This window comes from Lycorma delicatula, chromosome 7 (genome assembly GCF_047948215.1).
Source record: "Lycorma delicatula isolate Av1 chromosome 7, ASM4794821v1, whole genome shotgun sequence".
NCBI classification, from domain to species: Eukaryota; Metazoa; Arthropoda; class Insecta; order Hemiptera; family Fulgoridae; genus Lycorma; species Lycorma delicatula.
Window position 1 is genome coordinate 27,834,234 of NC_134461.1, and position 14,395 is coordinate 27,848,628.

The 14,395-nt window shown below is 31.1% G+C and overlaps 1 protein-coding gene across 1 annotated transcript in view; it reads right to left on the reverse strand.

Annotated features, from left to right (window-relative positions):
* The window catches only part of LOC142327401 (1-acyl-sn-glycerol-3-phosphate acyltransferase beta-like), a 273,953-nt gene that overhangs the window by 13,941 nt on the left and 245,617 nt on the right, over positions 1 to 14,395 (reverse strand). The window contains exons 2-3 of the mRNA XM_075370433.1: positions 10,479 to 10,703; positions 3,469 to 3,602 (exon numbers count right to left, since the gene is read on the reverse strand). Coding sequence (XP_075226548.1) covers positions 3,469 to 3,602; positions 10,479 to 10,696 — 352 coding nt within the window. The 5' untranslated portion in view covers positions 10,697 to 10,703. The remainder of the gene's footprint in view (positions 1 to 3,468; positions 3,603 to 10,478; positions 10,704 to 14,395) is intronic.

Sequence of the window (14,395 nt, forward strand, 5' to 3'; positions counted from 1 at the left end):
ATTTTAAAATAATCTGTTTATATCCACTATTGCATTTCCTAAAAATATCATACCATCTCCAAACATTATAGAATTAATTTTTGTTTGAATATTTTAATTTATAAAGCGTCATATATAAAAAAGTAAATTTTTAAATTGACTTCAGTACACTTTAAGGTGAAAGTTATGAAAATTTTACCTGAGTTTGCCCTAACTTTTGCCATAAATTAGGCTTTTTCAGGAACTATCTCTGGAGTATTGAATGTTGAACAACTGACGACAGTGTTTAGATTACACTGTAAAGGATTTTTTTTCCATGATGTATTTCATAACATATTAAATTTCTTTTAAAATTTTTTTTATGAACAGTAAAGATCCTTCAAAACTTAATCCAAACTTCAGAGGCACCACGAACACTGTAAGTTTCTGAAGAAGTCTTGATTTTCAAATTCAGGTAAAATTTTTAATTTCTGAAGTCAGTTTAAGAAGCCATTGTGTAATATATTTTCTTTTCTCTAATGCCGATCCCTTCCTTCTTCAGGGACATGATTGATAATTTATAAAACACAGTTTTAAATAAGGTTGGGAATAAGCAGTCTTTAGTTTTTTATGATAAGCAGAACATTCAGTTTATGACAGTAAATTCAATTTATATCAGAACAATGATGCAAAAAGATATATTTACTTAGAACTGACAAATTCCAAGGTCAAAAGAATTGTAAAACATAAAAATAAATTTTTCTCTTCAACCAAATTATTATGTACAGTGGAAAAAAGCTGAGATGAATTGTAGCAGTGCTAGAGTGAGAGATTTTGAAAAGAAAACTTTGATTTTTGTAAACCGTGATTTATAATTTGTTTGTCCTTGATTTTAATTTCACCCTCTATTTAACTTTTTATCTCACGTACTGTTCAATCATTAAATGTTCTATTGCTGCTTGTGCTTTGAGAACAATTAATTAAGTTTAAAAAAAAAACTAGATGAGTAAATAAGGAGATATTGAGGGGTTGTTTTATTTTGGTTGGATTGTTTTTGAAGGATTGGATTTTATGAAAATTTTACTTGGTATGTTTTTGAAATTATTTAAAGTAAGTATGAATATATTATTTAATTATTATATTTAACTATTATTTAATTTAATATGAATAGAAATCATTTCTGGAATAATAATTATTTCTTCAGGAATAATACTGGAAAAAACACTGAAATTATTTGAAAACAAAACAAGCATTTAAAAAAAATTAAAGCTGACATTTAAAACACCATATGTAAAAATAAAATACTACAATTAAATTTAAATTTTGACTTTTTGAAGTTGGCGCTTAACTTAAAACTATTGACTACTCATAAATCATTATGATTTTCATCATATGATTCATCAATTCATCAAACACAAATCATTAATCATAATACTGCTGAATTCTTTTTAAAAATAAAATAATTAAAGCTGTTGCTTAAACACCACCTTTAAAAGTAAAATAGTAATGTTGTTTTAACTCTTTCTTAAATTTTGAAGGTGGAGCTAAATTAAAAGCTCATGACTTCTTATTAGTCCTTAATTTAGTGCTAACTTCAAAAGATGAAAAGAAATTTAAAGAAGAATTGAAGAAATATTATATTTTATTTTTAATTGTTTTTGCCAGTTTTATTATTAAAAAAAAAAATCATTTATATTTAGTAATTTCTATTTTTATTTAGAATGTAGGTTATCAACAAAAAACACTTCCCACATGTAAAAAAGCTATTTTCAAGAAATCCAAAGTCGAAAAATAAGTATTTTGATAAAAATAAAAAAGATGTTCAGAGAAACAATGTAAACAGGCTGTATAAGTTAAGGTTCATTGGAATGTGGAATATGCTCAATTGTTTTTACTTAAATTTACTTAATTTTTCCAATTAATTTTCTTGAATTTTCACTGAAAATACTTTATCAGAGTAATGTCAAGATTTGTACCACTAAATTTTCAACAACAAAAAAAATGAATCCCAAGTAATAATGATGACATAAAAAAGAAGTAACAACACTATCAAAATTTTTGCACAGATAGATTTTTGCTATGTTTAACTGATGTAAAATCATATAATTTATTATAGGTGTAAACAAAGAATGGATCTAACATCACTGCTATTAGGGTGTGTCATAGTTATAAGATATTTCTGTGTTCATAATTATGTATAAAAATTGATGACAAAGGCTCAGGAGAAGTAAAATCAAGAATAGATAAACTGGTAGAATTTAAATCGTTCCTAGGAAGTTTATATAAAGTTGTAAAAATATCAATTATTTAACAAATGCATATCTATCTGTAAACTATAAAAAAATTGGGATCATCTTTGAAGCTAAGGGAATTTTATTAAATTTGTACTAAAACATAGCTTATTTCTTGAGAACAACAATGCTTAAACAATTATCATGAATATTTAATTTTAGGTTCCTAATCTGTAATGTTTAAAGGCAAATTGACACTAATCATTCTTAAAACTGGCTTAGCCATTTAAAAATATAACATGTAGCCCATGCCAGGCTTAATACGAATGAATGAAGTGATTTCCAGTTGTCTTTTTTAAACAACCAAATCTAAGGCCACATACCAATAGGTGAAGCCCACAAGAATGCAGGTGATGTTCAACCCATCAAGTGGAACCTTCACTCTGTCTTCTACAGAGACTAGCTGTTTACTGAACATCCTTACTTTTAGAAAATGTAACTTTGACAAATGCTTCTTGTTCCTCAGATACTTTACATGAAACATAGTCATAAAAAAGATTGGCACAAATACTGTGGTACAGAAAATTACTTCTGCATTACTGGTAATTGAAATACTGATTCAAGTAGCAGTGAAAATAATTATTGAAACTTTTTACTATAAAAAACAATTATATTGAAAGAGATATCTCTTTTGACATAAGCATTCAAAACAATAATAATTAAAGACAAAAAATATTTGAAAAAAACATGATTTAAGAATGCAGGGAAGATTTTCATTTATTTGACTGTTTCATTTTTTTCCTAAAAACAACATCTTTGAAATTATATTTTAATTTACAAATAATCTATGTTTTAAAGTATAATGTAATATTACACCCATAAAACGGCTATAAAATATGTTAATTCTTATTAAATGAATTAAAAATTATAAATTCACATAATTATCATTTGATGAAATATCTACATAAAAGTAGAACTATTTAAAAAGAGAAAAAAATATTTAAACCTATTAGCCTATTTGATTAATATAGAATTGCATAATAGAATATAATAAAGCCAAAATAAATATTTTTTATAAAGTAAGATTGTAAACAGAAATTACTGTAAAAGATTGCAAAAATAACAAAAAAGTCAACTTTATTCTGATTTCTGAAAATCAATATAGATATTTATTTATAAAATTTTAAGCCAATATGTTTCTGAAGTTCTTGAACATTTTTAACTTATCAACAAATTTTATTAACATTATTTAATTGTAATATTAAATTAAAATAGTTACCTAAAGCATCAAATATTGATTGATGGTTTCCAATTATAACTCCAGCCTGATCTTTACTTAGTATTTCTCCTCTTCTTATTTCCCATCTAACACCGACAATTTTTGATATTAAAACTGCCACCGGTTTTATTAATCTATAAAAAAATTATTAAAATTGTATATTTTAAAATTACTTTCATAGTAGCTTTAATGATATAATGAATTAATTTATAATTATATCATGATTTTGTTATAACTGTGTTTTTTTTTATGATGGGCTCCAGGCTCTGGGCTCTGTACATTTTATTAACTGTATTATATGATGTTACTTATAACCATAATTTTATACTTCGTTTCTAAAAGATATTTGTTTTTTAAAAGAGATTTTCTATTACCTTTACCAAGTATGTGTAATACAGATTTTTAATTATATACATTAATCAAATAAATTGTTTATTTGATAATTAATTGTGTATTTTATAATGCTGCTCTGACCAAGGTTTTACTGCAGTTTCCTTTGTTCCAGTCAAGCATGTACTGGGACAATTTAAAATTAAAAATTTTTGCCTGTATAATTTTTTCAAGAACAGCTAAATTGTATTGTTTAGACATATTGTTACAATAACAACACAATTCATGAATAAATTGTATTTTTATGATAACCCAATATCATATCTGCTTTTCTTTTGTTAAGATGCCAATATCATATCTAAAATAAAGAACTATTTGTAGTACATCTTAGGAGTAATTATGTGCTCAAATAATTTTCTTTAACGCCTTCTATCTTCTGAATTATTTTATAGTTTTTATACATAGTATATTTATATACAGAAGGATAAGCTTAAAAGAGCCCCTATTACTCTAGTTTAAGCTAAATGCATATTTTTGTTAAAATGAATATATTGGTGTGAGATGGGTAAAATAATGCAGAAGATGTTGGTAAGACTGGAGCTGGAGCAGGAAGGACTGTTTATTGCCAGCACATTAGAGTTTGCTAGTCAGTGTTATGCATTGGCTTTTGAGCAAGGTTGCGTAATCATGTGTTGTCTGTTAAAATCAATTAACTGTTGAAGAACATGTATTTATGATGGAAACTTACTTAGGAACGAAATCTGAAGTTGTATGTCAGTGAAAGTTCAGGGAGAAATTTGAAAAGGAAACACCAGTGAAAACTGTTATTCAAAAGTTAGTAAAAGAATTTCCTGAAAGAGTTTCGGTATTAGAACAGAAACGTGCTCAACACAGATCAGTTTTAATGACACAGTTCATACAGGACATTAAGCTGCAATTACAAGATCTCATAAATATTTGCAGAGACTAAGCCAAGAAAAGAACATTTCATTAGGTTCAGTCCTCACTGCAGTGAGGAGAATATTGAAATGCTGAAATATCAAATGCAGGTTTTCCCTGAACTAACTAATGCTGATTATCCTAAAAGGGTTCACTACTATCTATGGTTCAAGAATTTCAGTAGATGCAACACTGTCATTTTAGATTAAGCGTTTTTCACAAATGAAGCATGGTTTCACCTCGGTGGGTATGTTAATAAATAGAATTATTGGACCTCTCTCTTTTTCCTGTTTAGCCAACGGTAACTACCGTTTAGATAATTCTTCAGAGGATGAATGAGGATGATATGTATGAGTGTAAATGAAGTGTAGTCTTGTACATTCTCAGTTCAACCATTCCTGAGATGTGTGGTTAATTGAAACCCATCCACCAAAGAACACCGGTATCCACGATCTAGTATTCAAATCCCTGTAAAAATAACTGGCTTTACTAGGACTTGAACGCTGGAACTCTCGACTTCCAAATCAGCTGAATTGGGAAGACGCGTTAACCACTAGACCAACCCTAGATCAACCCACTAGATCAACCCTTGGGTTGAGAATTATTGGACCTGGTTTACTGAAAACCCACACTGTTCTTTGAATCCCCCTTCACCTACAAAAAACAGGAGTATGGTATGAGATTTCAAGGCAACAAATAATAGGAACCTAGTTTTTTGGAAAAACTGCGGATGCTGCCATCTACCAAGAAATTATCTGACAGTTCATAACCTTACTGCAAGAGGATGAGTATGTCTGCTGGTTTGCACTTGCTACTTGCCATACAGCTCACTCTATTATGGAGATGTTACTGTAAGTTTTTCATCAGAAGAATCATTTCTACAGGACTGTGGCCACTAATATCCCCTGATCTGACTAGTCCAGACTTCTTTCTTTGGAGTTATTTAAATGAAATTTTTTTGTAGGAGAATTCACATATCCTGAAGTAATTGAAGACAAACATTCCTAATGCCATGCAGAAAATAGACAGGATACAGCTAACAAGAACAGCCAGGATCATGGGAAAATATGTTGACAAGTGAATGGACATCCTTTTCAACTGCTGTAAATTATTATGTAAGTGTTTGCCAATAAAATATTATTTACAGATTAAATTAAGTGATGGGCCTCTTTTAAGCTGAATATTCTGTATTTATTTTAACATTACTTCATGCATTTATATTACTAAATAGAACGGTCAGTATGTAATGGTTGGTTTGGGATAAAGTAATCCCCTGCCAAAGAGTGCTGGGACCATGTTTCCTTAAAGATACAGTAATAGGAGAGAAGTATCAGAAATCTTCTTTCATGGCTATGAATGAATTTACATAATATTTTTATTTACAGCATAATACCATTCTCCCTCTATGAATCATGAGACCTTGCCATTGGTGGGGGCTTGAGTGCTCAGTAATACAGAGTAGCTGGACCGAAGATGCAACCATATCGGAGAGGTATCTGTTGAGAGCCAGATTAAGGAATGATTCCTGAAAGAGGGCAGCAGCTCTTTCAGTAGTTGTTAAGGGCAGGACAACTTAAACGCCCATATCAACATCACTCTAAGTACTGCGCAGCTGAAAGCAATAGAAAACTACAGCTGCTTTTTTCCAAGAAAATGTAGCTCTCTGCATTTTCATATAAAAATGATGGAGGCGCCTTCCTTAGTAAAATATTCTGGAGGTAAACTAGTCCCCCATTCAGATCTCCGGGTGGGGACTACTAAGGAAGGGATCACCAGAAAATTAAAAAATAACATTCTACAAGTCGGAGCGTGGAATGTTAGAAGTCTAAAAAAGGTTGGTAAGTTAGAAAATCTAAAGAGGGAAATGGAGAGGATAAATATAGATGTAGTAGGAATTAGCGAGATTTAGTGGGAAGAAGAAAACAACTTCTAGTCAGGTGATTTTAGAATTATTAACTCAGCTTCAAATAATGGGCAGGCAGAAGTAGGTTTCATAATGAACAAGAAGATAGGGAAGAGAGTAAAGTATTTCAAAATGCATAATGATAGAATCATTGTAATAAGGATAAAATCGAAACCTAAGCCAACAATGATTGTTAACGTCTATATGCCTAAAAGCGCTGATGATGATGATGAGGTGGAGTGTGTATACGAAGAGATTGACAAAGCAACTAAACACATAAAAGGAGATGAAAATTTAACAACAGTATGAAATTGGAATGCAAGCATTGGAAAAGGCAAGGAAGGAAATATAATGGATGAATATGGGCTGGGCAAAAGGAATGAAAGAGGGGACCGACTTATAGAGTTTTGCACGAAGTATAATTTAGTAATTGCCAACACCCAGTTTAAAAATCATAATAGAAGAATATACACATGGAAAAAACCAGGTGATACTGCAAGGTATCAGATAGATTATATCATGGTTAAACAAAGATTTAGAAATCAACTCGTCAATTACAAAACTTACCCTGGAGCAGACATTGATAGCGACCATAATTTAGTGTTAATGAAATATAGATTAGGGTTTAAAAATCTGAAGAAAAGGTGTCAAATGAATCAGTGGAATTTAGAGAAGCTTGAGGAAGAGGAGGTAAAGAAAATTTTTGAGGAGGACATCGCAAGAGGTCTGAGTAAAAAAGATAAGGTAGAAAATGTAGAAGAAGAATGGGAGAGTGATAAAAAGAAAATTCTTAAATCAGCAGAAGCGAACTTAGGCGAAACAAAGAGAACTGGTAGAAAACCTTGGATTTAGACGATATACTGCAGCTGATGGATGAACGTAGAAAATATAAGAATGCTAGTGATGAAGAAAGTAAAAGGAACTATCGACAATTAAGAAATACTATAAATAGGAAGTGCAAACTAGCGAAAGAAGAGTGGATTAAAGAAAAGTATTCAGAAGTAGAAAGAGAAATGAACATTGGTAAAATAGATGGAGCATACAGGAAAGTTAAGGAAAATTTTAGGGTACATAAATTAAAATCTAATAATGTGTTAAAGATGGTACACTGATATATAATACGAAAGGTAAAGTCGATAGGTGGGAGGAATATATTGAAAAATTATACGAGAGAAATGAATTAGAAAATGGTGTTTTATAGGAAGAAGAGGAAGTCGAGGAGGATGAAAGGGGAAAAACAATACTGAGATCTGAATTTAAGAGAGCATCATGAATGGCAGAAAGGCTCCTGGAATAAATGGAATACCTGTTGGATTTCAAAAATAGTGTTATAGTCATGATACCAAAGAAAACAGGAGCATATAAATGTGAAGAATATAGAACAATTAGCTTAACTAGCCATGTATGAAAAATCTTAACTAGAATTCTATACAGAAGAATTGAGAGGAGAGTGGAAGAAGTGTTAGGAAAAGATCAATTTGGTTTCAGGAAAAGTATAGGGACAAGGGAAGCAATTTTAGTGTTCAGATTAATAGTAGAAGTAAGATTAAAGAAAAACAAACCAACATACTTGGCATTTATAGACCTACAAAAGGCATTCGATAACGTAGACTGGAATAAAATTTTCAGCATTTTAAAAAAATTAGAGTTCAAATACAGATAGAAGAAGAATTGCTAACATTTACAGGAACCAAACAGCAACAGTAATAATTGAAAAACATAAGAAAGAAGTCGTAATAAGAAAGGGAGTCCGACACGGATGTTCCCTATCTCCGTTACTTTTTAATCTTTACATAGAACTAGCAGTTAATGATGTTAAAGAACAATTTAGATTCGGAGTAACAGTACAAGGAGAAAAGATAAAGATGCTATGATTTGCTGATGTTATAGTAATTCTAGCTGGGAGTAAAAACGATTTAGAAGAAATAATGAACGGCATGGATGAAGTTCTACCCAAGAACTACAGCATGAAAATAAATAAGAACAAAACGAAAGCAATGAAATGTAGTAGAAATAATGCAGATGAACCATTGAATATAAAAATAGGAAGAGGAAAAATTACGGAGGTAGAAAATTTTATTTGGGAACTAGAATTACTAAAGATGGATGAAGCAGGAGCAATATAAAATACTGAATAGCACAAGCAAACGAGCCTTCAGTCAAAAATAGAATTTCTTTACATTAAAAATTAATTTAAACGTCAGGAAAAGATTTTTGAAAGTATATGTTTGGAGCGTAGCTTATATCGAAGTGAAACTTGGATGATTGGACTACCTGAGAAGAAAAGATTTGAAGCTTTTGAAATGCGAAATGCATTTGAATTTGAAGCTTTTGATGCTTTTGAAATGAGGTGCTATAGGAGAATGTTAAAAATCAGATGGGTGGATAAAGTGACAAATGAAGAGGTGTTGCGGCAAATAGATGAAGAAAGAAGCATTTGGAAAAATATAGTTAAAAGAAGAGACAGACTTATAGACCACATATTTAGGCATCCTGGAATAGTTGCTTTAATACTGGATGGACAGGTAGAAGGAAAAAATTGTGCAGGCAGACAACATTTGGAATATGAAAAAACAAATTGTTAGGGATGTAGGATGTAGGAGGTATACCGAAATAAAACGACTAGCACTAGAAGGGAATCTTGGAGAGCTGCATCAAACCAGTCAAATGACTAAACACAAAAAAAAATTTATTTCTTAATACATTTTGTTTGTAAAATTTTAGATTACAATTAGTTGATACTTTTTTCAAAAAGAAACAAAATAAAATAAAGAAAAGTCTATCATCTTGCACAGAAGTACACAGGAATTTTTTAAGTTTTTTTCAACTTTTCACTTTATTGCTATTTTTTGTTTTTTAAAACTGGATTTGAGAAGTTGATAAATGGTGAATGAAGATTTGCTACATTCTTTTAAATAAAGGATTTTCTGATTTTTCAAAATGTACTTTGCAAAATAATATTTTGTAGACTAGCCCATCAGAATTAAAGATAGGAAAACTTTGTATATGATTCTGTTAGTTGTTTTGGTTGCGTATAAATAATGAGGCAAAGTTAAAATAGCTTCTTTAAAAAAACAAAAATAGCAGTTCTTGAGATTATTTCTAATGAAAGGAGCATTTTATTTACAAAATTTGAATCGAATATAACCTAAAAGATAAAATTAAATCATGGATTTCTATGAATCATTTTTAAGCACTGATAACCACTTCCAGCAAAACATTAAGAAAAGTATTATGGACAGAATCAGTAACTTGAAAATACAAAATATGCTTTGCCAAATGATGAGTTGAAGAGTAGCCATGAAAAGTTTTCTAACAACTTAGTTCAAACAACAGAATGCAGAGACAATGTGCAGACTTCTCCAACTTTTAACTTTTAAAAATTACTATTTAAAAAACAGCACAGAAATAACCGTATGAAGTAAAAAGTGAAAAGTAAGAATATTCTTCATAGAACAGATCAAATATGTAAAGTACATTTATTTTTAAAAAACAAATGCCTGTTCACTTTAAAACTTTTGTCTTTATTTTGTGTTCTTATATTTACTGTAAAAATTTACGTGTCAAGATATATTTATGCTACTAATAATTAAAAAATTTATTTCTCTCTTATTTTTTTCATTCACCTTTACCAATTTCCTTACTAAAAAATACATTCAACTCTTTTTTCTTGTATTCCCCAGGAATTTTTTTTCAGTTATAATTGTAATAATTTTTTTTTTTTGTTTATTTCATTCATTTTTGTTTTATTAATGCACATTGAACTTTAAAATAACATTGAACATGTATATATGAATAACTTATTTATAATTAAGTTGAATAACTATGAAATGCTTACACAATATTTGAGGGGTTTCTTGGTCGCAGTACAAATACTGGTATGTAGAAAAGACTTGCAGATAATGTTATGCTGATGTAACATGCATATTTGAAGTAATATTGAAATTTTGATGTTTGTATTACGTACAGAAAAATTAATGCAAATAACAATTGTATATACCAGTAACAGAAATTGTTTCCTAACCACCAACTATTTTCCAGTTCCCATGTTGACATCCTGCAACTAAAATATTGACAAGTAAAATAATCGTATAAAGATTTTTTTTAATACAGTAAATAATATATTCTGCCAGTATATTATTATCACAGTTCTGTCTAGATGCTTTCATATTCAATGAATCATGTATTAATTGTAAATTTATAGATCAGCATAACCAAACGTTATAAAATTTTTACTTTCTCGTCTAGTGTCAAGATATAGCTCTGGAAGGGAAGGTATTGTAATCAGTCTAATTTGGGCACATTCAGTTTTCCCCAGATCTATTCTGATCTGATTTAAAGATATTTATCTTAAAAAGAGAATTAAATTAGCTATAATTTTCCTAACTTTTCATTGGTTTAACGAATTATTGTAGACCTATACTTCTTTTCTTTTTTTAATTTGATGAAAAAATAAATAATAAACTAAGATAGGTATAACGATGAAAATAATAATTTTGTAAATTTTGAACAGGACAGGATTAGATTTTTAGTTGTTTGCAAATATTATGAAAATTGTAAAATATTATTGCCGGTTTTTAAAATATTTTAAATAATATTTTATTTAAAAAGTAATTAAACAGAAAAGCTTATAAAATATTTAGTTAAATTATATTAATCTATTAGTATCATCTTTCTTTGTACTAAAATATTTATTAATTTATTTTTATCAGAAATTGCTTTTAGAAATCTATTAAAGGTTACATTTATAATTAGCCCAATTGACCTGTAACCCTTTTTTAAGGTCATATAATGATAATTTTCATGATAAATAAAACAGTAATTGCAAGAAATAAAGATCATCATTTATAATTACATTGTATTATAATAACACAAAAAAACCAATTGAAAATTTGTTATAATAAAGAAACAAACTGTACGATATGAATGACAGTTTACATACAGATTTAAAAATACTCTTTTCCACGGATGTATTATAACGATTGTATTACGCGGCTGGAACATGTATCATAATGAGGGTCATTATGAAACAGATTTTCATTATGACTCAGGTGTTCTTCTTTTTCCTGTTTAGCCTCCGGGAATTACCGTTCAGATATTACTTCAAAGGATGATATGTATGAGTGTAAATGAAGTGAAGTTTCGACCATTCCTGAGATGTGTGGTTAATTGAAACCCAACCACCAAAGAACACCGGTATTTACGATCTAGTATTCAAATTCGTAAAAAAGTAACTGCTTTTACTCGGACTTGAACGCTGGAACTCGACTTTCAAATCTGCTGATTTGGGAAGACGCGTTCACCACTAGACCAAGTCGGTGAGTCATGATAAAGGTGTTGAACCGATCAAAAGCCTACTCTTTTCAGTGGCCGATCAGAAGCGGGTATTGTTTAATGTATCAGCTGTTTAGGTAGAATTTTTAAAAAAGTTACCTATTGTAATAGGTACCATGATTCCACTTCCGAAAAATTTCGACATATCTTCGTGTTTCACATCCCCCAGACCCCAAACGTTCAAACATATAAATATATATTTCACTTTTTACTTTCTTATGGACACGATAACTCCGGTAATTTTACACCAATCACTTTCAAATTAATGCATAAAATAATGTAACGACCCAAAATCTCGGTCGAGTTCGTTAACAGGCAAAATCGGCCATGGGTTTTTTCGAAAAAAACAAAATATCGCTATAACTTTCTTATTAAGTAAAATATCGAATCTTTTGAAGTTCCTACTATTTTTGGATAAAAGCCTAAAACTTATGTAAGTAAAGATTTTTGATATCACCAGCCGTTGGCCCAGGTGGTGGAAAAAACGGGGTTTCGAAGACAAAAAAAAATCATACCTCCCTTAATAGCCGCAGTGTCGAATCGGTTTAAAGTGGTCATTAGTTCTCTAAACATTACCTAAAACGTTTGTCTGAAACAGTTTTTGATATGATCAACCCTTACAGCAAGGGGTGATCAAAATTTTGCTGGAATTTTAAGAAGATAAGGCTTGTCGTACGCTAAACATCTGAAACTTTTTTTCACTTGCAACCATTGTCGTATTGAGTAAATTTGAAGTTTTTCTTAACTTTAAGGTGAAAATCTTTTTTATCCCCTACTTAGCACCTGTGAAATCTACCTCCGTCTTCTGGCGTGCCGAAAGGGATTTTTTTTAATTTGATTTTGTAGTTAGGGCCCTTATCCAAGCAGGAGCACCGTAAACCATTACCGAGTTTTTGGCGCTCGAATAGCGACCTAGGACCTAGGACGTAGAACCACGACCTAGGACCGCGAACATTGCTGAAAAGCCTGCTCAGCGCAGTCACCATCGTATTTGTCCTCATCGCAGCTTCAAATTTATGTCTCCGAAAGGAACGCCTTCCGTCCAGCCATACCCGAAGGTACTTCCGAAGTTTCGGAAAGTACAGACACACCCTGCACCTGAAAGGCGATAGGGTTCGATCTCCGCTTTCCAGCTATGTTTAACAACTTGGTCTTCTCCGGAGCCAATTCCGGCCCTTTATCGAGTAGTCAACTACTGTCTACTGTTCGTTGTTCCTGTCTATCACGCTCTGCTTGGTCCTGCCCACTACGACCAGAACCAAGTCATCCGCGAAGGCAAAAGGGACAATACCCTCAGGTGATGCTAGCCTCAAGACCCCATCGTAGAAGATATTCCACAATAAGGGACCCAGGACAGACCCCTACGGCACATACCGATCGACCTAAATCTGTACCGGCCGTTAACGCTAGATGTGATGATAGTCCTTTGGCAGAGATAGAACTGCAACACTTCTCAGGTAGACATCGGTCCTGTTATCCGCGAGCGACTCGAAGATGGACAACCACAAGACTGTAGAAAGCATTCCTGATGTCGAAGAAGATGAACGCCGGAATATTCCTCCTGTGTCTGGACCCGGCTGCCGCCACGTCCACCATGCTCATCACGTTGTCCCGCGTCCACCGTCGAGTTGTCTGTTCCAAATCCGTACTGATGTGGGCTTAGTCCACCGCATCTCTCTATTTTATCGGCAAGGCTCATCACTAGCATCTTCTCAAACAGCTTCATAAAGTTGTTGATCAGACAAACAGGTCTATAGGCGGATCACAATCGTGATCGCCTATAGACCGGAACCGGAAGACCATCAGGCTCATTTTGCTTACTTTTGTACAGTCCAGACTTACGAAAAACAGAATCGATGATTCAACCCAACAAAGACCTGACGCTGATGATAAATAATACAAAATACGACAAAAACATTACAGTTTTTGATTCCGATATCTAGGCAAAATAATAAAATCGATAGCTGTCAAAAGAATGAATCGCTGAAAAAAAGGTAAAAAAAGATAAAATTGGCATACCGACTATATCGTAACATAATGCAACAAGACATCCATTTCGATAAACATCAAAATAAGACGCTATCACAGTAACCGAACCAAAAACCCTGCACGCAGTAGAATGTATTCTCTGAAAAATAGATTTTTTCTAGGAAACTGGAAAAGACCAAAAGAAAGATATTAAGGAAGAAATCAGAAGGAATACAGAATACAAATTTATTTAAGAAAGATATATTATAGGTACCTTTAAAAACTACTTTTAAATGTTAAAATTTTATTGTAAATTAACAATAAGTTTGTTTATTCGCTCGATTTTTTCTTTGTATCTCTTAATCAACCAAAATTACAAAATTAAAAAATAAATTATTCTATTTCTTAGAGCCTCTTTGTGTTATAAACTACGATACGGATAGTATCATTTAC